The 24,307-nt window shown below is 54.9% G+C and overlaps 1 protein-coding gene across 1 annotated transcript; it reads right to left on the bottom strand.

Moving 5' to 3' along the window:
• TECR (trans-2,3-enoyl-CoA reductase) lies at positions 1-23,421 on the bottom strand. The gene is made up of 13 exons (XM_033134511.1): positions 23,269-23,421; positions 3,002-3,052; positions 2,324-2,375; positions 1,946-1,990; positions 1,747-1,850; positions 1,555-1,670; positions 1,361-1,466; positions 1,188-1,260; positions 1,056-1,099; positions 925-982; positions 756-844; positions 333-378; positions 1-250 (listed from the first exon to the last, which is right to left on the bottom strand). Exons 1-13 carry the CDS (start codon positions 23,281-23,283, stop codon positions 123-125), a joined length of 927 nt encoding a protein of 308 aa, XP_032990402.1. The 5' UTR covers positions 23,284-23,421; the 3' UTR covers positions 1-122.
• Between the last annotated feature and the right edge of the window lie 886 nt (positions 23,422-24,307).

Below are 24,307 nucleotides of genomic sequence, written 5' to 3' on the forward strand. Positions count from 1 at the left end.
GTCCAGCTGGGCAGACAGGCTTTATTCCAGGCGCTGGAGAGCAGTGGCCCCCACTGCTCCCACAGAAGGACATGGGGTGGGGGAAGGAGAGCCTGGCTGGCCCGAGCCAGTGGGGTGGCGGCTCAGAGCAGGAAGGGGATGATGGGCATGCGCAGGGGCGGGTAGTCGCGGAACTCCTTCAGGTAGCTGCGGTGCTTGCCCTTGGCCCAGATGGTCATCTGGGTGAAGCCCACCAGGGAGAAGAGGGCCACTGTGGGGCAAAGCAGGGCGTCAGGGAGGGAGGCACGGCCTGGGGAGGCACGGCCTGGCTGAAGGAGGGGGAGCGGGCTCACCTGGGAGACACTGCGTCATGAGAGCAAAGCTGATCCAGGACCCCAGCTGTGGGCAGAACAGGCAGGGATGAGGGCGGGCTGGGCTGGGCTGGGCTGGCCTGCTCTGTTGAGGCCTGGGCCACCTTCCCCCCAACCCTTACTTTCCAAGTGGGGGGTGGGAACCAAATTCTCACCCTGCGTAGAGGGACCCCGAGTAAAGGAGGGACACGATGACGCTTCCCCTCAGCCCACAAAAGCCTCAAGCCCAGCCTTACACACCTCCCAGCCCCTAGAGGCCAGAGTCTCCATCTCCAGATGCTCTACGTTCAGGCTGCAAAAGCAGCTGCTGAACCAGGCAACCAGCCCTCTATTAGGGACTGGCCCCTCCACAAGGAACCACAAGCCCCAGGAGGAAGAGGGCAGGGGAGCAGGGCAGTCCCTCACCTCATAGGTGTAGTTAGGGCAGGACACCAGCAGAAAGAGCCATGTGAAGGGGTTCTTCGTGGGGTAGGGGATCTTCCTGGTCTTGGACCCTAGTGGGTAAGATGGGAAGGGCGAGTAAGACCCCCCTGGCCCAGCCTGCCTGCCCACCTGCCCAAAGGAGGCCACTCACCTGCCGGCCTCAGGTCCCGCAGGGCCATGTGGATGGAGAAGTTGCCCAGCTGGCAGATCTGTCAGAGGAGCAGGGTCAGCCCAGTACCCCCCCGACTCCCTCCACCCAGTCCCCCATGCCAGCCTGCTTACCACAAAGATGGCAAGTGCCAGTTTAACCTGCTGAGCTCCATAGGCTGAAAAGGAAGCAGAGGGGAGGCCCATGAGGGGAGCCAGTGGGGAATGCAGGCTCGCAGGGGGAGCAGAGTCCCCAAAGCCACTTACTAGGGGGCGTGTAGAGAGGGTGGTTGATGTAATAGGCCATCCACGCAGCGAAGCCCCAGTAGTAGGTGCAGTTCTGAAAGGCAGCAGGGCTGAGATGGGGCCTGGCCGGGCAGGGGACAGGTCCGGGGCGCGGGCAGGAGGGGTGGGCCTGGGACACGAGGCCTGGGACTCACCTTGAAGATGTTGCGCAAGGGCATGGTGCCGTGGGAGAAGCGGTGCACGAAGAGCGTCTCCAGCAGGCGCTTGATGTAGTGGAATGAATGGCAGATGCAGGCCAGGCTGGGGGGCGGGGGGAGCCGGCTCAGCAGGGGCCCGTCCACAGGCCTTTACCCCCACCCCTCACCCGCCTCCAGCGGGGCCCACTCACTGCACCACCGTGTGCCGGCTGGACGTGAAGTCGTATTTGTGGCCATAGATAAAGGGCACCCGGAAGTAGAAGAGCAGATAGATGAAAAGAGGCCCCGTGTACTCTGTCAAGAAGACCTGGAAGGACGGGGGCAGGTGAGTCACCCCAACGTGGCCAATGTGAGAGGAGGCCGTGGGCAGGGTCAGGACTCACCGTCACCCAACTGATCTGGGCCCCCAGGTCCCGGAAGTAAAGTGTGGCCGTGGTGCCCACAGGCAGCTTCTGCAGAACGTCCTCATCCTTCAGGGACTTGCCCTCTGCAGAGAGGCAGGCCAGGGCTCAGGGGCTGCCAGGACCTTCACCCACCGCCACCGGGGTGCCCAGAGGTGGCGGAGCAGATGGTTGTACTCACTGGGGTCCAGGCGGAGGGACTGGCGGGTGGGGTACCACTGCGGATCTGTGGGGAGAGCGGAACGTCACAGCGTACAGACTGGCAGGGCCCAGCCACCCCACAGCTCCCCCGTCTCCGACAAGGCCTCTGCGGCCCGTGTGGCTCCAGGACTCGACAGGAAAGAGTGCAGGCAGAAATGGGATGTCCTGAAATCTCAGCAAAGATGTTCCTGCTGATAGCCACACGGGGGCGCCGCCACAAGCAAGCCCAGAGAGGCTTGGGCCATCAGGGGGTGTCTCCGCAGGCCCTGTGGTCACGGAGGCTCACAGGTGGGGTCCCACCCGGAGGCCCCTGACCAGAGGGGCCACAGGAGGCGGTATGGCTGGGCCCTGGACTTACGGCTCTTAGTGAAAAGGTTCTTGATCTCTGCGATGGTGGCATGGGGCTCCACCTGCAGGAAGCACGACGCAGGAAGGTTGGCCCTGGGACAGAGCCCAGACCCCTGATCCAGGATTCCTCCTGGTAAAGGGGGATGGGCAGGGGCCTGCGCAGCTGCTATGGGAGCAGGCAGGGTGGAGGGCCAGGCCCCTGCCCACACAGTGGAGAGGAACAGCAGGGCCTGCCGTAGTGGGGACAGCAGTGGGCCTGAGGGCCGCTGTACCAGGCAGCCAGGATGCCCCTGGCTGGGCTGGGAGACAGTCTGAGTACAGGAAGCTGGGCCTGCTTCTCTGCCTCTCCTCTCCACTCCCACCCACGACTACCCCCTAGTGAAGGCCCGCAGTTCAAGCCAGACCTCCCCTGGGTAGGGAGCAGGTTCAACTCCAACCTCCTTCCCAGGTCCCGAGGCCCTGCAGGGCCCAATGAGGCTGCCCCACCTCCTCCTGCACTGGGAGGCCACATCCAGGGGCCAGAACTGCCCACTCACCCCGAGCTGTCAAGGGCAGGCTGGGCCCCCCACCCCACAGGCAGGGGTCGGGCTGGAGGGGCTCTCATCTCCCTTGGGACCAGGAGACCCCAGAAGGAATGGCGTCATGGGCCCAGCGCCCTGTCCCAGTGCAGCCAGTGCTGCAGTCCTACCTTGTCCAGGAAGCACAGCTTCTCCCGAGTCTTCGCGTCCAGAATCTCCACCTCGAAGAAGAGAACAGCCTTTTTAGGTTTCTTGGTCACCTTGGGGGGCACAGGCCGGGGTAGGCCATTGAGGCCGAAGCCAGGGCCGGGACCAAGGCCCTGGCTGGCCTCCCGAGCCACCAAGCTCATACTCAGGTCCATGCCGCCCCGCTGTGCCCGCACAGCCAGCGGCCCAAACTGCCGGCCGTCAGTCCCCACCACCAACCTCCCCACGCGCAGCGCTCTGGGCCAGGCCGCGCGATCAAATTCTGCCGCGGTGCTGGAAAGGAGCCCACGCCTGCCCTGGCACTGCTGCCTTGTGTGCAGATGTAACCCGAGTGGCCCCACAGCCATGCCCAGCTAAATATAAAACTGCCCAATCTGAGCCCCCCAGGAGCCATGGCACAGGTCTGGGAGCAGCCCCCTGGGGACTGGGTCACCCTGAAAGTGAGACTTTCTAGTGGACACAGCCCCCACGAGAGCACCGGGGAGCAGAGAGATTCCCAGGGGCAGGCAGAGAGGTGCCCCGGGGCCCCAGTGCCCAGTGCAGGGTGGGGGCCAGTCACCCACACCCCGGCACCCAACACAGGCCAGCAGAGCTCACTGGGCTTGGAGAAACCCCAGCTAGTTTGAGAATCCGTGAAATAGATCATCCATTTCCCCTTCTGAGCTGTGAGAGACACTTGGATTATTTCCCTTGTGCATTTATGTTCCCAGGGAGGTGACAGATTCCAGAGTTATTGGTGCAAAGAGCTTCCCTCTGTGTGGAAAGGGTCAGGAAACCAGGAAGTTTCCAGAAAGCACCAGGGCTGAGGCAGAGGAGGCCTTGGCCCCGCCTCCCTGACCTCCCTTCTCCACATATTTTTAACTAGATCCACCCCGGCCATGTTCAAAGCTACCTTCAGGGCAATCTTCCTGCCGTGTCAGCCCAACCCAGCCCCCTTGTCCAGGCCCTGAGCCCCACCAAAGCACAGAGCACACAGCCTGTGTGCGCACACATGCTCACTTCTCCCCGAGCCCCAGGTAGTGACAGAGGAGCAGGGCTGGGTGTGCAGGAGGGAGTCCCCAGGGATCTGCCCCACTCACCCCGCACAGGTCAGAGCAGTGAAGGTGAGAACTGCTGGAGGAGCTGCAGGGAGGCCCAGCGGGCTGGATCCCGAAAGGCCTGAAAGCCATGCGTGTGGCCTCCACACCTGGGGCAGGGCTGGGTCTGACCCCCAGTCAGTCACTGGGCAGCAGGAGCTGAGGACCCTTCCCCGCCCTGGTGGGCCCTCAGTCAGCGGCAGCATGGGGAAGAGGAGCAGGGCACAAAACCCCAGGCAGGGCCCCAGCCAAACTGAGGGCTTGCCACCCACCCACCTGCTGATGGGTCTCCTGCAGCTGTAGGCACCCCCGAAGGAAGAGACTCCCCTCACACGCACGCCAACAGCGGGAGAGGTAGGGGACATGGTGGGCGGCACGTGGTCAGCCCTGCCACAGTCATTTCCCTCTGGCACATAGGAAGGTGTGTACCTCTTGGGACTATGAGTGTCCCCTGAGACAACGCCAGCAAGGTGCCTGAGAGAAGCACAGTGCCCTAAAACGTTGGGCCTGTGGAGGTGCCACACGTGGGCCTGGGTTCAGATCCCGGTTCCCCTACTGGCCAGCTAGTGGCTGCAGCACTCACCCCATCGTGGACGTGAGGATAGGAGAGGGCCAGCACCCGAGATGTCCGGGCCAAGCTGCCCGTTGTTACTGCACTAGACAGAGCTCTGCGAAGCCATGTGGCCTCGGGGCACAGTTTACTGAACCCCTCTAAGCTACAGGGGTAACAAGGCCAAGCAACGGGCCTCGTGGGAGAGGGAAGGGGCACACACTGAATGTGCCAGAAAAGGTTGGAACAGAGGGCCCCAGGCAGGCACAGGGCCTGTCCCATGGTTGCAGGTATATTAATAGTTGCTGGGTCCCAGGCGGGCAGTGCCCACATGCCTTCCGAGCCCGTGTGGTCCACAAGAAGGCAGCACCACACCTACCGGGAGAAGAGGCCTCTGAGTTCCTGCTGAAACACTCAACAGCTTAAAATACAACCAGCAGCCTTCACTGCAGGCCAGCTGCTGGGGGAGGGCTGAAATCCTACCCTCCCCCCAACTGGGCACTGCACCAGGGCCCAGGAGGAGAGGACAGCCTGTGAGGGCCCCAACTGGCTGCTGGGAGAAGAAGCTTGGTGGCAGGAGGGGGTGGCCAGGAGAGGGGCCATGCTCCCAGCAGCTGCTTCACTGTGCCCAGGCCAGCCCGAGGCCGGAGGAGAGGGGCAGCCGAGCCCTCACAAAGGTAAGCTCGGCCCTCAGGGCAGCACCCAGGGGCCCGACCCCCAGGGCGGGGGCTGCCCCAGCTCAGGGCCATCATAGCAGGATCGGTCCTCACTTCCCATTTCCTGCCCCCAAATCCTGGGACCCAGCAGCCATCTTCACCCCAAGAGAAGTCTAAAAGGCCGGGGAGGGGGGAGCAGGACCTCTGTCTACTCTTTTTGCAGCTCCCTGTGCCTCTATAATTATTTCAAAAGAAAAAGTTCAAGTTATGGGAAAACACAAAGGTTTGCTAGGTGAAAGAAGGTAGACACAAAGGGTCACATGTATGTATGAAATGCCCAGAACAGGTAAATCCATAGAGACAGAAAGCAGACTGGTAGTTGCAGGGGGCTGGAGGAGGGAGAACGGAAACTGTCAGCTAATGGTGACCTGGTCTCCTTTCGGGGTGATGGAAAGTTGGGGAACTAGACAGAAGTGGTGGTTGCACAACACTGTGAATGTACTAAATGCCACTATTCACTTTTAAATGGTTCATCTTGTTGTGTGAAATCATCTCAATAAAAACTTTTAAAGGGGGGGAATCTAACAAACGGACCCCAATTACCCATTAAAAAAAAAGTCTCCCAGCGCCACCCCACCCCCAGACTGAGGGTCTAAATGTGGGGAGCCCTGTCATGCTTCCCGTCTTCAGGCCCTGAGCTCACCATCCCGCCCTGCGACTCCCCATTCCCTGCTGTGCCAAGCGTACCTCCCACGCCCCAGGCTTCACACACACACACACACACACCCCCATATGCATGCCCAAGCCTGAGGCCAACCTGGGGTAGGAGCCCAGTGAAGGCCCAGGACTGGGGTCCCACAGCATAGGCTGCTGCTGAGCACAGAAGGGGAGGCAGCAGGCCCAGGCCCCAGCCCTAGGGCGGGCTGAGGGACAGAAAGGAGCAGTGGGCACCCCTGAGGGACCTGGGGACAGCCCCTCCTGCCCCTACAGAGGGAAGGGGCTGGGAGGGGGCAGCACATTCTACTCTAGGGATGAATAAAGCGAGGCCTGTGAGGGGGTCACTGGCCTAAGGTCCCTCCATAGCTGCAGGCAGGGAGTGTGGCCGCATGGCCCACAATGGACAGAGAACAAGGACAGAGCAGGCACCCTGGCCTGGGGCTCATGCGATGACAGTTCCATGAGCCTGGGAGGAATTCGTACCCAGAGGCCTGAGATTCCAGGGCCCAGCACAGGTGGCGGGGGTGGGGGGTACCAGGACAGGGGCGAGGCCGCAACCCACCCCAGGAGGAGCAGCAGGGACCATGCTGTGGTCTTCCCCAGCCCAAAGGGGTGCACCTGCAGCCACTGCCCAGCAGCAGGCCCCCGGCCCTTCACTGTCTTCATGTTACTGATCAAGGTAGCAGTGTAGAAAGAGGGGCGCCTTTTTCTGAGCACCTGCTCCAAGCTAGCACCAGTGCCCAGACCCTTCGGGGAGGCCACACTCCAGGGACCGACCCTGTCTGGAGATGAGAAAACCAGAGCACAGTTACGCAACTGTAGGAGAGGCTCAGGGCCCTTGCACACACTGTTCCCGCTGCCTAGGACACTAGGGGCTCCGCCCTCACCCCCACCCCCACCGGCCTTCAGTCCACTTCTCAGGGAGGCCCTTCTTGACCATCAACTTAAAATATGGACCCCAGGCCTTTTCCACCTGCCTCCCACTGGGCTGTCAGTCATTCCCCAGCACCCGGAACACAGCCTGGCATGGAGCTGTGCCCTGTAAACACTTGTGTGAGGCCCCGGGCCAAAGACTCACCTATTTCCTGGCTGTGTGGCCCAGTCAAGCCACCCAACCCTCCAAACCTGTTTCCTCATCTAGAAAGTGGGCTGCCCCACCTGCCATCTCACAGGGTTACTGTACGATTTACAGAGATAATAACAAACAACAAAAGTACATAAACATACCTCGCCTAGAATAAATCTTATAAGTATCATAAATATAGACCAATATTAGCAAAACAGTACTGCTAGATGACCAGAGAGACAGGCCCCTTCTCCCCAAATCCTGACCACGGCCATGAAGGGGCCCATCCACAGGACACCAAGGTCAAACAGGTGGTGAGATGATGCTTCATCCAGCTGCTGACAGTGAGCGCAACCCTAACAATAGCAGGACACACGTGTGGGCGTAGAGGTGGGGGGGCCGCTGCCACCCTCCCTACCACAGTTCTCCCCACTGAGCGGGAGGTTACCACATCTCTGCTGCCCCCTTGTGGCCGCGGCCTCCACTCCCAGCCCCTCAAAGGGCGCAGCAGCAGCCTCCCTTCCAGTCCCACGTCCCAAGTCCAGTACAGGATGGGACCAGGATGGGACCAAGAGAGTGAATGCTAACCCCAGCTCTGCCACTTACCAGCCAAGAGGCTTCAGGGAGCCCCGCCTCACATTCACTCATTCCTGCCCCCCTTCTTCCCACGCCTGGGCACTGCAGTAAACAAAACCAAGTGCCTGCCTCCAGGGGACCTGCATTCATCTGTGTGCTGAGGGATACCGAGCAGGGGGCAGGGGCGTGTTCTGTCACCAAGGACATCAAAGAAAAACAGAGAAGGCGGGGACCTCAGGAGTGGAGGGGTGGCCATCTTAGAGCGGTCAGGGAAGACTTTCCTTAAAAATGGGCATCTGAGCAAAGGCCAGTGGAAGTGAGGGAACCAACCATGCACACATCTGGGGGAAAAGCGTTCCAGGTAAAGGGGGTGACAAGTGCAAAGACGCTGAGGCTGGACTGTGCCTAGCATGTCGTGGAGCAGGAAGGACGCCAGGTGGCCTGAACAGAGTAAGTGAGGACAGAAGACAGGGAGGTGACGGGGACAGGTCACGCAGGGCCTTGTGGGCCACAGGAAGGACTCGAGTGAGGTGGGAGCCATGGAGGGTTTGTGAGCAGAAGAGCGACATGGCCTGATGGGTGTTCGCCAGCACCCCCTCGGAAGTGGTGAGGACGGGAGTGAGAAGTGGAAGTTCTGGACAGTCTCTGAAGGCGGCGGCAACAGGATCTGCTGATGGTTTGCATGTCGGGGTGAGAGGAGGAAAAACATCTGAAGTTTCTATCTGAGCCCCATCAGGGAGGAGCGGCACGTAGGATGGCAGCGGGAGGGGCAGGCACCACCTGAGCCCAGATTGGAAGAGCCGAGTTTGCAAATGGTGTTCCACCCCGTGTGAGCCACCAGGGAAACACATACACAGGGCCCAGGCACCAACGTCCAGGTCACCGGAGCCAGGAGCCTGGGCCCCTCTTAAGCCTGTTTCCCCATCTTTACAAACACAACCAGCCGGTGCTTCCCAGGCTCCTCCCGTCTGGAAACGCAGTGGCTCGTGCTGAAGTCCACATCCGGGGTCTGGGACGAGGGGCTGGCTCAGACCTGAGAGTCGGCTTGAATTCAGGGTCACCATCATCACCTCCCACTTTTGCACCTGGAACTTCTGTGCATCCTAAGATGGGAGCTAACCAATGGTTTAGGAAAGGACAACAGGCCAGAACTGCAGCAACTTCTCAGCAACCTCTCCTCATCCTCTCCATTCATCCTTATGGTGGCCAAGGGAGCAGGAGCCACGAGCTCCATTTCAGATAAGGAAGCCAAGTTTCAAGGGGTGCAAGGTACACCCAAGTCATGCAAACGCCTAAGCCCAGACCCCCCACCACACACAGCCTCTGGGGCCGCACCCCCAGCCAGTGCATGCTCCGCTGCCCCCATGCAGAAATGGCACAGGGCAGCACACCCTGTCGCTAGCAGGCTCTCTGGGACCCACAAGGGACTGTCTGCCAGGAAAGGGCCCTTCAACTGGGCTGCATGGTGCTGGGAGCCTGGCCCCACCCAGCAAGTGCCTGCACGGGGCCTGCAGGGGAGTGTATGCCTTGGTGGACGACATCTCCTGAGGCTGGAACACAAGAGGCCCACTACGTGTGCAAACCCTGCTCAGAGCAACCTAGGACAAGGCAAAGACGCAAAGGGCCCTACAGGTCCTTCAGCCGGCCGGCCCAGGCACTCACAGCTCCCATAACCCCCACTCGGGGCACAGGGGCTGCCACACCCAAAGGCTGGAAGCCTGGCCCATCGCAGTGCCTGGCCAGCGCCCCCACTCCACAAACACAGACGCTTGAGTGCATTCACCTGGACTCAGCAGCAAGACTCTCGGCTCCCTTTCCCTTCCACTATCCAGAAATATCGAAGTCACACCACGCCTGCCAGGGCAGCTGAGAAGACCTTGGGCTAAGCTGCCAGGAAGCCAACACAGGCTACACCTGCTCAGCCAGAAATACCTCCTTCCCCAGTGGCCTCGCCTCGTGACCCCATTTCTCCGAGGTCCCTGGGGCCACTGTGGTAAGGGCTGAATGTCGTCACCCAGGCTGGGAAGGGCAGAGAGAGGCTGACCACGCACTCCCAGGTCCCCAGCCAGCTCCCACCTCCTGCGCCCACTGGCCAGACAACGGGTGCCAGGGTCTGAATGCCAATGTCCCCGGTCTGTGGGACCCAGGGCCAGAAGCAGGGAGAACCCCATACAGGCTGGTAGCATCTAGACTCAAAGTAGGTTCTTCGGGTACTCGGGTCCCCCTGAGTTGGTCACTGCAATCACAGAAGGCCCAAGATGAAGGGGACGCTGGACCAACACTGTGGGGACTCGGGGTGAGCGGGCCTGGGCCAGCTGCTCACTGGCACCCACAGCCCACGTACCTCCCTGGAAGTTCCTGTTCCATTTGGAAGTGCCACCACGAGGAACATGTATCAGATGCTGACCTCATGCCAAGCACTGTGCTAAGACCTTCACCTGCATAACTCACCTATCCTCACCTGGGCCTATGACCCCAGTTAGGTGGATCAGATAACTGAGGCTTGAAAATGGGGGAGCCCTCACCCACAACGCATAGGCAGAAAGTGCCGGCGCCGACGCTGGCCCAGGCTGCTTGGGCCCACAGCTGCCACCCACCACCATGATGCAACACAGCTGCCACTCTGAAGAGCAGGACTAAATGTTAACAGAAAAAGCGGGGGAAACGCTGGATCCGATTCTCTGGAAGGCACCCCCCTCCCTGCTGACACTCCAACTCCAGCACACTAGTCTTGGAAGGTCTAGACTCTGCAGAACATGCCACCTCCAGGGGTGGCCCTGCAGGGGTGCCTGAGTGCTGAGCCCGCTCCTCCCTTGGCCATGTTATACAGAAGGCAAAAGGCGCGTCACCGCCTAACACCACAGAGGCCCAGACAGGCCCAGCAGCTGTCACAATGCTTCTTGCACGTTTTCCTGTCACAGACTAAGGCCACTAATGGATCCAGAAAAGCAGTGCCACAGAGGGGACAACACTGAGCAAGAGGCAGTGCTGCAGAGGCTGGAGACAGACCAATCTTTCCTGCCTGAGCCCTGGCTTCTCCATCTGGCTGATGGGAATGATCATAGAGGACCAAACACAGAGGACTCCTGCAGCACACATGACAGAAGCCCTGCCCAGCAGTCCTGAACCCGGCCTGCTTGTGAGACAAGCTAGACAAGGAAACTAGGGTCTCTGATCGGGGCCCAACATCCATAACTTCAAAAACTCCCAGGTGACACAGGAAGGCGGCCCCCTGAACCTGGGCTGCCTTCCTTAAACAGGCCCCTGCCCTTTGGCAAACGCCCAAAACCCTTACCATGACTGATGCAGGCTTCCCAGAGTCTCCCAGATCCTCCCAGGGGGGCCTCGGCCAACCCCTTCCCAGGGCCCTCCCCCTGGGAGATGCCAAGATCCAGACTCCACCTCCACCATCTTCCACTGACCCTTTTATATCGGCAGTTACCCCATTTTACAGACAAGGAGGCTGAGGCTCAGGAGAAGCTGCCAGCCCAAGGGTATGTGGGCTACAAGCTCCAGGGGCAGGACCCCATCTGTTTTTGCTCCTTAGGAACTAAACGCTCTTCCTCCAGGGCTGTCCCAGGCCCTGGACCCCCGGGGGATGGCCCAGAGCTACACCGCCTACACCCCTGGCCAGGTCAAGGTTGGTGATATGTGGTGTCTCTCTGCATCTCTGGGCAGGAAGGTGCTGTCAGATCGGCAAGCTGGAAGAAGCTGGAGACACTTGCCCCTGAGGACACACGCTGACTGGATCAACAGGAAGGAGGGCTCATCCAGGCCAAACCCCCACCTGCACCCAGCACTCCCAGCCCGAGTGCAGCAGGCAGGTTAGTCCACCCCGGGGAGCTCAGCTTGTGTAATAGTGGGTCTGGGATCCACGTGGCGGGTCTCATACATGCCTCCTGCACACTCACAATGTGCCAAACACAGGGGAACGTCCTCCACACAAATTACCTCCTTTATTATTAATACCCTTTGAGGAAACAGTCTCGTTTCACCACATAAACACAGACTGAACACCTACTACATGCCAGGCACTGTTAAGGGCTCTGGGGATTCAACTGTGGAAGGACAGACAGAAATCCTTGCCCACGCGGAGCGGACAGTTTAGCCAGGGACTAGAGACAATTAAATAGTTACATGTATTAGAAAATGACGTCATAGGAAAAGGGGACAGGGAGTGGCAGGGGAAGGGAGTGTGTGCAGTTTTACATAAAGTGGTCAAGAAAGGCCTCCCTCACAGGACGTTGAGCCAAGCCCTGAAGGCAGTAAAGTCAAGAGCAGTTCAGAGATCTGGCGAGAATATCCAGGCAGAGGAATAGCCTGTGGAAAGGCCCTGGGGTGCACCATGCTTGGTGTGCTCAAGCAACAGAGCAGAGGCCTGCGTGGCTGGAGAGATGGGACGAGGCGGGGAGTGGAAGGAGGTGAGGGCAGAGTCGTGACAGGTCATACAGAGTCTCACGGGCAGGGTGAGGACTTTGGCTTCTACTCAAGTGAGGTGGGAGCCATGAAGAGTTCTGGGCAGAGCAGGAACATGACCTGACTTAGGTTCTTAAAGGATCTCTCCGGACGGTAGGCAAACAAGGGTGGAAGTAGGAATCCTAATAAGAGTCTATGGGAATAATTCTATTACCATAAAGGGTGGCTTGGACCAGGGGTCAGCAAACTAAAGGCCACAGGCCAATCTGATCCACTGTCTGCCTGTTTGTATACAAGCTAAGAGACAGTTTTTACATTTTTAAATGGTTGAAAAAAATCAAAAGAAGCCTATTTTGTAACACGCGGAATTATATGAAATTCAAATGTCAGTATCCACAAACAAAATGGTATTGGAATAGGGGCATGCACATTGGTTGACCTTTGTCTAGGGCTTCTTCTGTTACAACAGCTAGTCCATTAGGCACCCCTCCAACTGTTTATCTGAAAGGAAAGATTGGTGACCTGGTCCGGGGACTGACAACAGGACCTGGTCCCCAGGGACTGGTGTCACTCACTTTCTCATCTCCACGCAGGTCCCCATGAGCCAAGTGGCATGGCAGGCATTACCCAGCCAGGGTGGGAGACCAGGCCCCATTTCCTGGTCCAGCCTCGGCCCCTGGGCTTCTGCCCAGAGGAGCTCCAACCAAGCCCATCAGACCTTCTATTGTAGTACGTAGGAGTGAGCCAGTGGGCTCTGCCTGAGGGTGGCTGTGGCCACCTCCTGCATAGCAATTCTGTCCCCTGTGCCCCCAGAGGCAGCAGGCTGGGAAAGGAGCCCAGTCCCGGAGGCCATGGGCTGCACCCAGGCAGAGCAAGAATGTGCTTGCTGCACAGAGACCTGCAAAGGGCTCAACCACATACAGAGGGAACCTCCAAAAGCCTTTTCTGCTGACGGAGAAGTTCCCGTTCTTCATTCACTCAGCAAACACTTGCTGAACCTGTCCCGTGCTAGGTGCCAGGCTCAGTGATGACGAGAAAGACCTATAGGTGACAGCAAGGTGCTGGGCAGTGTCCCAGGGGCTGGGACACGATGCTGAGCACAGCCGAGAGGCCATGCCCCCTACCAGGCCTGCTTATGTTCAAGCGGAACACCGGCAAAGCATCTGTCACGGAACACAAGGTCAGGATGTACCAGATGCCATGAAGAAAAGAAAGCAGGGCAGGGGGCCAGAGTGGTCAGGGAAGGCCTTTCTAAGGAAGTGCCATTTGAGCAGAAACATGAGGCTCCCTGGAGGAGGCGCAAAGGCCTTGAGGCAGCACAGAGCTTGGCAGGGCTTTGGAGAGTGAACTTGAGGGCAAGCAGCTGCGGAGGAGGCAGACAAGCACTTTGGGAAGTGGCCGGAGTGCCACAACCTGGTCTGGTTTGGAAAAGGATCCCTCTCCCTGTTGGAGGGGCATGCATGGAAGCAGACACAACAGTGAGTCTCAAAAACAACCCAGGCCAGAGACTTTGGTGGCTTGGAAGGGGGCAAAGAGGTGGCAAGTGGTGAAAAAGACACGCCAGGTCCCAGATCCTGAGTTGTCACTGACTTAAAACAAGCCACCCACCGATTTTTAAGGTGGAAAAAAAAACTGTCTATGTCAGTATAAGATATATGATATGTATAGATCAATCGTAAGATACATCCCAACTTAAGGAATACGAAAATGGGGAAAAAAAATGTGCATTTTGGGATAAAGATAAGAGAGCAGTAACAAGTGCAAGAGGATTCTGCATGATCCTCTTGTTGAGGGGTGCAGGGTTTCTGAAATGTCTAACAGGCCTAGCTGCGTCTACAAAGGGAAAGGTAAACTGAGAGACGATGCCGGCCCCAGCTTTTCAGAGAAGGGTCCAGGAAGATGCCCACGAATGTCTTCCCACCTGCAGTGTCTCTGCTGGCTCTGCTCTGCCCCTCTGGTTGAGAATGAAAGGAAGCAAAAGGAAAGGACTCCAGGAGTCTTGACATGGACATCCTTCCCCGCGCTTTCTCCCTGGATGGTCCATGTTCCCAGGCCCAGCTGGAGAGACTGGACATGGTTTCCAGTCACTGGAAATGGTGCCGCCCACTGAAGCCCCAGGTGAGCCGGAATGTGGCAGGAAGTACAATTCCTGGGCCCGCCTGGAGAAGCCTGGCAGGAAATATTCTTGGGGCCTGATGATCATGATTTAGTGCTTCCCATGGGATCCCCACTTATCCTTACAGGACAACTCAAAGTTCAGGTAACTAACTTGGGGCAAAAAAGAGGAGAAAAAAAAAAAGAATGTCCAAAGTCCAAACGATCTAAAGATGAGCAGCGACCAACCTCACGACAGAAGGGGGCCCACGCTAACGCAGTGAAGCTATATGTGCTCCAACCCAGAAACGCCAGTCCGTGAAGCAGCCATGAACCCTGCAAGCATGACAGGGTCCCTCCCCCTGGAGTTGCAGTGCCTTCTGGGGGGCACTGAGGACATGGCGAATTGCCTGAGCCCTCCCCGCACCTTGCTCTGTAGGACAGCATCTCTAACAGACGTACATAATCACTCACCCCCACCAGGGGCCGGGGCTGAAGAGGACAGCAACGGGCTCACACAAACAAACAAACACTATCCTATCCGCTATCTGAAGGCGCTAAGTCTGTGTGGAGAACTAAAACAGGAGAGGTGACAGGGTGACGAGTGTGGCCTGGCTGGGTCAGGGGGAGCCTCTCAGAGGAGGTGACATTTGAGCTGTGAGACCTGAATGACAGGATTCCCAGACTGGATGAGCAGAGCTGCCACTCCTGAAACCGTCCCAGCACTGGGGTTCCCCAGCCCTGTCCTCTGTGGGTCCCCACCCCCAGAGATTTTGTTAGACCTGAGTCTCTGGAGCAAATAGTATTCAACAATATACTGTTCCAGACTATACATCCCCAAGAATTCTGATATTACCCTCACCCCCCACAAAGGGATATGATCCCCCAACACCACCTTCTGGGAAGCATCCATGTGGCACTCCCCCACCCCTACTGAGTTAAGACTCCTGAGGTTTCTGGGAGACAGCTTCCCCCCACAAGAATACTGGAGGCTCCAGCTGTAACCCCTCAAGCTTCAACCTATTTCTTGATGCTCCGTGAAGCCCCGGTGCAAGTGCTAAACCGCGCTCCCCCAACCTGAGCAGACCCACACCCACCCCGAGGTCGGGCGGGTGCTGTTCCCATGGGCCCCACCACACAAATGGCATGCCCTGGCCAGTGCTCCCTGGTCCCTTTAAACAGGGGGAAAGGGAAAACAAATATTTCAGAAGGGCCAGGGGACAGCCCAAACTGCAGTCCCCGGCGCTGACTGACTGTCCAGGGACTGCTTACATAAGAGCCTGGCAAGAGCAGGGACAGGGCTGTGCCAGCCTGCCGGTGACCCCGAGCTACTGAGAGGCGCTTTATCCCTCAGAGGGCCCATCTCTAACTAACCACGGGACTAGCAGGCAGTAAGCCCCACACTCCACCCACAGTGCATTTGTCCATAATAAGGAACTGCCCTGCATTTACATAACAAACACAAGAACACAGGGCAACCAAGGACTTAAAAATAAACTGCCCTCTGGAAGTGAACCTTTTAGGTAAAAACAATACTTCAAAGGGGATTTTCATCATCCTTGGGATAAAGTCCCCCCCCCCCCCCCCCCCCCCCCCCCCCCCCCGTGTCGGGGTGGCTACAAAGCCCTGCATGGCCAGCCTCATCTCTTGATGCGGGACACCACAATGTCTGGCCTCCAGGCCTCTGCCCCCCGCTGTTCCCTTCTCCCTCCCCCGCCAAAGATCCCACTCTTTCAGGCCTCACTTACATGGAAGACCTTGAGGGCAGAGGCTGTGGTTCATTTATCCCAGTATTCCTGGCCTGTGATAGGTAAAGAGAATAAAAAACTCTCGGCACTAATGAAGAAGGGGATGGGCTGGAAAACATAAGCAAAGGCTGACAGGGAATGCCTTGGCCGGCCTGTGCGGGGAGGGCCAGGCCCTGGGGTGGTCCTGGCAGCTCCCACGGCCTGAAGTCCCTGGGGTGACTTCGATGTGTGTGACATTATATCAAAATTGATCACAGGCGACTGAGCTTCTTCCTCCATCTTCTGGGCATATTATTAGCATGAAGCCACATCCAGGAGCCCAATCAGCCATCTTCATTGGCAATTTCTGACGCGTTCCAAAGAAGCCACATGCAGAAAGCACTTCAGGTGGCCTCACTGATGCAGCTCTGTCCTTACCTGCCCAGTGATTTGTCCTTATCCACCTAATGCATTGTACCTTGACTGTGGGCCAGGACGTATGCTGGCCACTTCACACTCCCCAGTGGCCCTGAGACAGGTGTCCTCATCCTGGCTCCGTGGGTGAGAGAACTGAAGCTTAAGCAGGTGAAGTAACTGTCCCGAGGGCAGACTGGCCACCTCCACGGGACATGTCCTTCACGACCACACGCTTCATTCCCTCCTCAGTGCATGACTACCCGGGCCCACCCTGGGTCTGGTAGAATTGGGCTCTGCCACTCACTGTGACCACGGGCACATCACTTTGCTCTTCAGAGCCCGTTTCCCTGTTTGTCAAACAGGGATACGAACAGTACCTACTTCATCGGTTTATCGTGAGGGTTAAATGAGTCACTAGGTAAAAAACACTCAGTGAGAATTACACTGGTAGTGGCTTTAGTATTAGTATTATTACGATGCTTTGGCTGTCCCCGGGGAGTCAAACATTCTCAGCTGCCACTGTCAGTATCAGCAAGAGGGTGTTAAGACCCAGCCTGAACTTGACCAACCAACCCAAGATCTCTGGCCTTTCTCACCCAGCCAAGCCTGTCAGTGAAAGTACAGAGATTCCCCACCAAACACCTTGTCACCAGGGACGCAAGTCCCTTCCAAGCACATTCCCTCCACCTCCTCTCCTCAGGAACCAGTTATTCAAGAGGCTCCGCTGAGCTCAGCATTCCCAGTCCCAGACAGTGTGGCTCAGTTGCCCCACCCAGAGCCCTCCCTCACCCACCATGCAGCTCCTCTCACTGGACTTATCGCCTCAGGCCCGCCCCACCCCCACTCCACCTCAGCGTTGGGGGTGGAGGGGGACCCAAGTAGGTCAGCAGAACTTGCTAAATGTTACCTGTAGCTGCTGTGCTGTGCCTGGTGCGGAGCTGAGTGCCTTTCACCTATCTGCTCATCAGAGCAATAACTCCTTGAAGCCATAACCCCGTGAAGCGGGGACCACTATGCCCAGCGGGGTGGTGGTCAGTGTGCAGCGGGGAGCTCAGAAGGGGTCAGAGACTGATGACAGCATTTGCCACTTTCCAGAGTTTAAATAGCCAGCACCGCCCCCACCCAGCCTCACACCACCCTCTACTGATTTCCAGCTGTCAACCTGATGTCCCTGAACTGATACGCAAGATCAGAAGAGCCAATGTGGGCCAGCTAGGGCACACCCCTGACCCCCATTCTGTGGATGAGAACACCGGCTCTAAGGTTGCAGAACCTGCCCATGGCCTCCAGCTTTGTATGGGGCAATTAAGGATCTGAACCCAGCTCGGATCCAAAGCCTGCAGGCTTTGCTGTCTTCCCAGGGAGGACACCGCCCAACCCAATGGGGGACTGGCCATGTGGCCCTGGGAAAGGCCCTCCTCTCCGGGCCTCAGGTCCCTCATCTGTAGAGTGCAGACGACACAAACCAGAGAGCTCCTTCAGGCCCCGGGTTCTGAGATTCTAGAGACCCACAGCAATGGCGTAGCTGAGGTGCAGAGCTGCACCACTAAGGGACAGAGGAGGGGACTCACCAAGAGAACCTGACAGTTTGAATCACGACCTTCTCAGAGCAAGAAGCCTGTGGGGTGTCAAAAGCCTAAGACCACCCTCCACTACCACAGGCTCTTGGCATGCCAACACAAGAAAGGCCTTTAAAGCTCCCCAAGATTTCCTGGCTCACCAGTGCCCATCTGGCTCTCACCTCCAGAACTCCAAGGAGCAGCCCATCCAATTTCAGGGCAGAGGAAGACCATCTGCCAACAGTCCACAGTGGCCCACAGGGCCCCTCCCACCCTCCCCCCAAGGATGCTGTGTCCTCAGAAACATACAGACCATCAGCTGCCTGGGGCAGCATCAGCAGGGGATCCACGGCAGCGACAGAGAGTGGGACAGGCCAAACAGCTGCCTGGCTGGCTCTGTGACCTAGAGCAACTTAATTTACTTCTCTGAGCCTCGGTTTCCTCATCTATAAAGTAGAATACTCGTGCCCACCTGATCAGGTGCTCATAGGACTCAATAACCGCCAGCAGCTGCCAGCATCACCATCTTCACACTATCTTTACTCCCGAGGAATCAGAGATCCCGTCTCCACCATGACGTACCTTACCTTGGGCAAGTTCCTAGTCCACAAAATGGGGGACAAAGAGTACCCACCTCTCAGGGTTTTTAAAAGGACACCATAAATGCAAACTGTCCCTGCTTTTATCATTATGCAGCCATAAAATATAGCCCAGGAAGGGGGTGGTTCACAACCAGGGTCATCCCGCCTGCAAATGCAAAATCAGCCTCAGCTCCAAAAGCATTTTCCAAAGGCCTGTCCAATGAAGCGTGCAGAAAGGTATGAGAGTGAGGGCATCAAGCAGTCTCCATCGCAGAACACACCATCTTCCTGATAACAGGCACCAAATTTACCGTGCAAGGGTCAAAGAGACCCACATGTTAAACCAGGGCTCAATGGCCAGAAACTCCTGCTTATCCCTCACATGCTATTTCAAAAGGACACAAACGTTCAGAAGTAAAATTTACAGGAAAACAACAGACACCTAGAATCCCACCTCCTGGATTTAACAGATACTCGTATTTCATTCTACGCTAGTTATATCAGATTCCTGTTTAAAAAAATAAAACAGATATAGCTAAAACCTTCCCCACCCCATTTCTTCCTGCTCTTACCCTCCCCCAGCAATGGTTCCTCTAATTATTGTGTAATTCCCATACATTTCTCACCTCTTATTACAATTTACCCTTTTATTAGGTATATATCCATCCATAAACAGTACATGTAAGTTTCATTTGGTATGTTTTTTCAAATTTACAGACTCTTTTGCAACTTGTTTTGTTCCACTCAACAGAATGTTTGGAGATTTATTAAAGGACTGGGTAAATCAAACTACATTTTTTTTTTCATATAATGGAATTGGGCACAACAGTTACAATGAATGAAACACAGCTGCATGCAGCACCTCCCCTTTTATGCATACTCCTTGGTGATACATTTCCAGCAACTTGACAATGTTAAGATTGGCCCTTGCTGTCACAATTACATGGGTTTCATTCCATGAAGCAGTTGCATACAGGCTCGGAGAGGTGAAGTAAGCTGCCCTGGGTCACACAATTATTTAGTGAGTGGCAGATCCAGGACTCGGCCCAGGCCTATCCAAAGTCCATATACCTATGATACAATTAAACATGAGTCTACTGCTCTCCTTAATTTTCACCTTCCCACTCAGTTTCCTGCCTCTAAACAATTGTCCCATGACCAGAACTCTAGTTCCAGAACTTTCACTTATTTATTCCTGTGGAGGCAGGTGAAGCAAGAACTTGACCGAGGCAAGGCACTATATTGACCTAGGATTATTGGCAAACTGGGCACCAATAGAGTTACCCTTTGGCATGGTGGGGCCATGGAAGATACTAAATAAGGGCGGTGGGGAGGGACCCTGAGAGGATGAGGCTTCCTTGCTCCAGGAAATGGGTAGTGACGTGGTCTCAGGGAGGCTAAGAGGGACTCATTCCCCTGGGAATTAACAGGCTCATTTACAAGACGCAACAGCCGTTTTTCCAGTTGCTACTGGGCTCATTACTTTGATCTCTTCTCTGCAATGGCAAAAACTGCAATTTAAAAAAAAAAAAAAAAAAAAAAAAAAAAAACACCCTATAGCCTGAGATGAGCAGTTCTCTCTGACCTCAAGACAATCCCAAAGCCTGGTTTGAACCAGGGCCCCATGGTGAGCTGTCTCAATTAGGCCACTGAAGAGACACTTTTTTCACCTCAGATCAGAGGGGAGACAGGCAGTGACAGCAAACTGTCATGAAAACACTAACAAATCTCCCCTTCAGCTGGAATCCTAACTGCCATAACGTCAGTTATCAGTCCTGGTTAACTTGCTGTGCGGCACTGCTGGGAGTCCTGGACCTTTCTGTGCAATACTTCTATCACTTGTAAACTGCACTTCAGTCACTTACAAATTGCATTTCAATCACTTGTTCACTGCCCTTCCTCATCTGGAGAAAGTTCTGCCCACACCCTCCCACACCCCTGTCAAAGATCTTCTGAGGGAGGCTAAGCTCTCAGTGAACAGGGGATCACTTGGGGGTGAAAGGACGGACTTGGTCTCAAACAGACAAATTCTTTGATGTAGATAGTAAGTAAAACCTTTTCTCAACCTTTGTTAAATGTGAGTGAGAGCATCCTTGCTATTTTTATTGATCTGCAACAAACACCTAAAGTAACACTAATCTGCTTGCTGTGCAAACTGGCCTAGGTGACAACAGGTCCTCCCATACAGAAACTCTGTAGCCATCACCTCAGTGGATACTTGGCAAATGTTAGAAGAGAAGATAACAGAGAACACAGCAAAATAACTAATTTTTTTTCTCCAAGGTCACTTTGAACATGGGGTTTGAAGCTCCCCCTTCCTTCAGGGAGGGAAAGGTTTGAGTAAGGTAAAGCATGTGCTCCAGGCCAACCAGGTCTTAGGCTGTGCCCAGTTTCCCAGAACACAAGTGCCTACCTCAAGGGTCCTCAGAGCCCTCCTTTATTTGACCACTAACTATCAAAAATTGAAATTAACCCCACTTTCAAAATGCCACATGGATCTTCCATCCTGCATCTTTCAAACTGAATGTGACCTTTTCTCCATGGTTACTCTGAGGGTTTCAAGGGAAAACTACATTAGAAGAACTTCAGTCTATAAGCATAAAGTTGAATGGGGCATGAGAGATTACTGAATCCCTAACTCCTCATTCTTGGTACCATGTCAAAAATGATTGAGGACTGAAACAACAGAAATGCCTATCAATAGACGACTGGATAAAGAACCTGTGGTACATTTATACAATGGAGTATTACTCGACCATAAAAAAGAATGAAATCTTACCATTTGCAACAACATGGATGGACCTAGAGAACATTATGCTAAGTGAAATAGTCAGACTAAGAAAGACAAATACCATATGATCTCTCTTATATGTGGAATCTAAAGAATAGAATGAGCAAACAAAACAAATAGACTCAGAGATACAGAGGAAAAAAATGATGGTCGCTAGATGCAAGGGGGTTGAGGGATGGGGCAGAAGGTGAAGGAATTAGAAAGCACAAATTGGTAACTACAATATTGCCATGGGGGTACAAAATACAGTATGGGGAATATAATAATGTTGTAAAGGTCATGTAAGGTGCCAGATGGGTAGTGGACTTATCAGAGGGATCACTTCATAGATTGTGTAGATGCCTGACCACTGCGCTAAACAGTGAAGTAGAATAATACTGAATGTCAACTATAATTAAACATATATATCTACATATATACATATAGTCACAGGATGTAAAGTACAGAATAGGGAATATAATCAATAGTATTGTAACAATTATATATGATGTCAAAGGGGTAGTAGATTGGGGGGTTATCACTTTGTAAGGAGTGTAAATGTCTAACTATTACATAGCTTTGTATACGTGAAGCTTATTTTAAAAAATGATCGAAGACTTACGGGTTCAAGGTTTCAAAAGATTCTGGGTAAAGTACCAAAAATAATAATAATAAAGGGGATGGACAGAGATAGTGGTATTCAACTTGTGAATAAAAACAATGAATCCCTCCTTCCATTTATATGAGGTACCTAACAGTCAAATTAATTCATAGATACAGAAAGTAGACTTATGGTTGCCAGGAGCTGGGCAGAGGGGGAAATAGGAAGTTAGTGTTTTAAGGGTACAAGAGTTTCCGTTTTGCAAGATCAAAATAGAGTTCTAGTGATGGAAGGTGGTGATGGTTGCAAACAATGTGAACGTACTTAATGCCATCGAGCAGTACACTTGAAAATGGTTAAGATAGAATATTTTATGTTATATGTATTTTACCACAATTTTTTAAGTTAGGGGGAGAAAACAAGAAATCTCTCCACCTGCTAATTTTCATTTGGGGACTAGCATGGCATACTGGCTAGCAACTAAGACTCTGGAGTCCTGAGTTTTTCTCTCTCTGTTCTGCATTTACTAGCTGGGAACCTTTGGGCAAGTCACTTAACATCTCTGAGACTGTTTCTTCATCTACAAATGGGGATAATAACAGTAATAGTCTCCTACCTCATAGCCTATGAGGATAAGAGAAAAAGGTAATAGAATCTCAGTAGCACAAGAGTGAGCACTTGTTAAATTATTCTTAAGATGTTAATAATAAATTAGTTTATCATTTAATGATAGTTACTTAAAAGTCAGCAACAATAAATAACAAAATTATTAATATTATCATTTAAGTCGGCAAGTGCATCAGAAGACTTCATTTTATGGGGAAAAGACGCCCGGGTTAGGAGTCAGAGGACGGGCTTCACGAGTGGCTGTGGGCGTGAGACTTCTCCTCAGTAACACAGCGATTGACAGAGATGATCTCTTAGATTATCAGAAAGCCAGATCAGCTTTGCTGTTTGGCGGGAGCCAGCGCTGGCACTACCTCCTTCACCTCCTAAACTTCTCGGGGACGTCCCGGTAAGGGAAGGGGTCCAAAGGTCGTGCCAGAGAGGGCTGATTGCAAAGCCCCTTTCTAAGCCCGAGGCGGCGGCATTGTGCAAGACACCCTCGCATCGGGAGCAAGGGTCCTGCACCTGCCCAGCTCTGCAACTCTGCTCGCTGGAGGAGCTCCCCAGGCCCTGCAGAGACCCCAAGAAAAGGCACCCCCAAAACAGCCTTGGTTGCAAAATTATAAATACCTCTCCCGCACATGCGCATTGCAATTTACGAGTGGCCCCGGGGCACCACCGCGCCCACTGCGCCTGCGCCGTCCGGCTCTCCCTGCGGGCACAGGACAGGAAAGAGGGATCCCGTGGTCCCACAAAAAAAAAAAAAAAAAAGAATGGGTCTGCGGCGGCCGCTCAGTTCCCGTTTCCTTGTTTCTTACCTCGTAATGCTTCATGGCTCCCTCACACTGCGGCTGCTGCTCCTGCTGCCGCTGCTGCCTAGCTGCGCAAAACGCAGAACAGGACCCTTAACGCGCTCACTACTGCCGCGCGAGACTAACAGAGGCTCCGCGTCCGCCCCGCCTCTCCCTGCCGCGCATGCCCTTTCAGCCAATCAGCGTTCAAGGCGCCCACCTTTGCCACCGCCCCGCGGGACCCGTCTGAGCCAGGACCAGCCGCTCTCGCCAAGGGGTTGACCAATCAGCTTGCGGGACCCATCCAGGGGGCGGAGCGCGGGCACAATCGAGGCGAGGACGAAGGGGCTAGTCTACCCACCAATCAAAAGGGGCCTCGGCACCGCGCGCCCATTTCTCCGCCCTTGGGTCGTGTCGCTGTGGAAACCTCGGGAAGCGACGGTTATATTAAGGCGGGAGGCGAGAGCAAGAAGTTGAGTGACAAGAAGGGCAGCATCCACTTGGCGGGCGGCGCGTCTGGGTGAATTCCGAGGTGGGCGGCCCCTGGGGTACTGGGGAGCAACCGGAGATGTCTAGGGGCTTGGGAGTGTGGGCTGGGCGCCTGGATGGAGAGGCCTCTCCGACGAGGGGATCCCTATCTGTCACGAATGGGAGAGAAGGAAAGGGGAAATGGGTGGCAAATAGCACCCTGTGACCCTCCAACCTGCAACCTGGGGGTGTTTTCACTATCCTTTTCAATGCAAGTCCCCGCCCCACCTTGCTCCGCCCTATAAGCAGGGGGCCCACATTTGTCTCCACCAGCGCTGTCCAGTATGGTCACCACTGGCCTGTGGTTAGTGAGCCCTTGAAATGTGGCTGGCCCAATTTGAGATGTGCTGTATAAATAAATATAAAAAACACCGATTTCAAAGACGGTATGAAAATGTTTTTTAAAATCTCATTAATGACATTTTTGTTGATTCCACGTTAAAATAACATTTTGGATACATTGGATTAAAATATATTACTAAAATTAAGTTCCCCTGTTTCTTTGTACTTTTTTTTTTCTTTGTGCTTCTTTAAAGTG

This window comes from Rhinolophus ferrumequinum, chromosome 18 (genome assembly GCF_004115265.2).
Source record: "Rhinolophus ferrumequinum isolate MPI-CBG mRhiFer1 chromosome 18, mRhiFer1_v1.p, whole genome shotgun sequence".
In the NCBI taxonomy this organism is placed as follows: Eukaryota; Metazoa; Chordata; class Mammalia; order Chiroptera; family Rhinolophidae; genus Rhinolophus; species Rhinolophus ferrumequinum.

Excerpts from the sequence above, each read along its gene's own strand:
- TECR (XM_033134511.1), bottom strand. Across the intron at positions 983-1,055 it reads TGGCACTTGCCATCTTTGTG|ATCTGCCAGCTGGGCAACTT; the intron begins GTAAGCAGGCTG and ends CTCCTCTGACAG. Across the intron at positions 845-924 it reads GCGGGACCTGAGGCCGGCAG|GGTCCAAGACCAGGAAGATC; the intron begins GTGAGTGGCCTC and ends CTTACCCACTAG.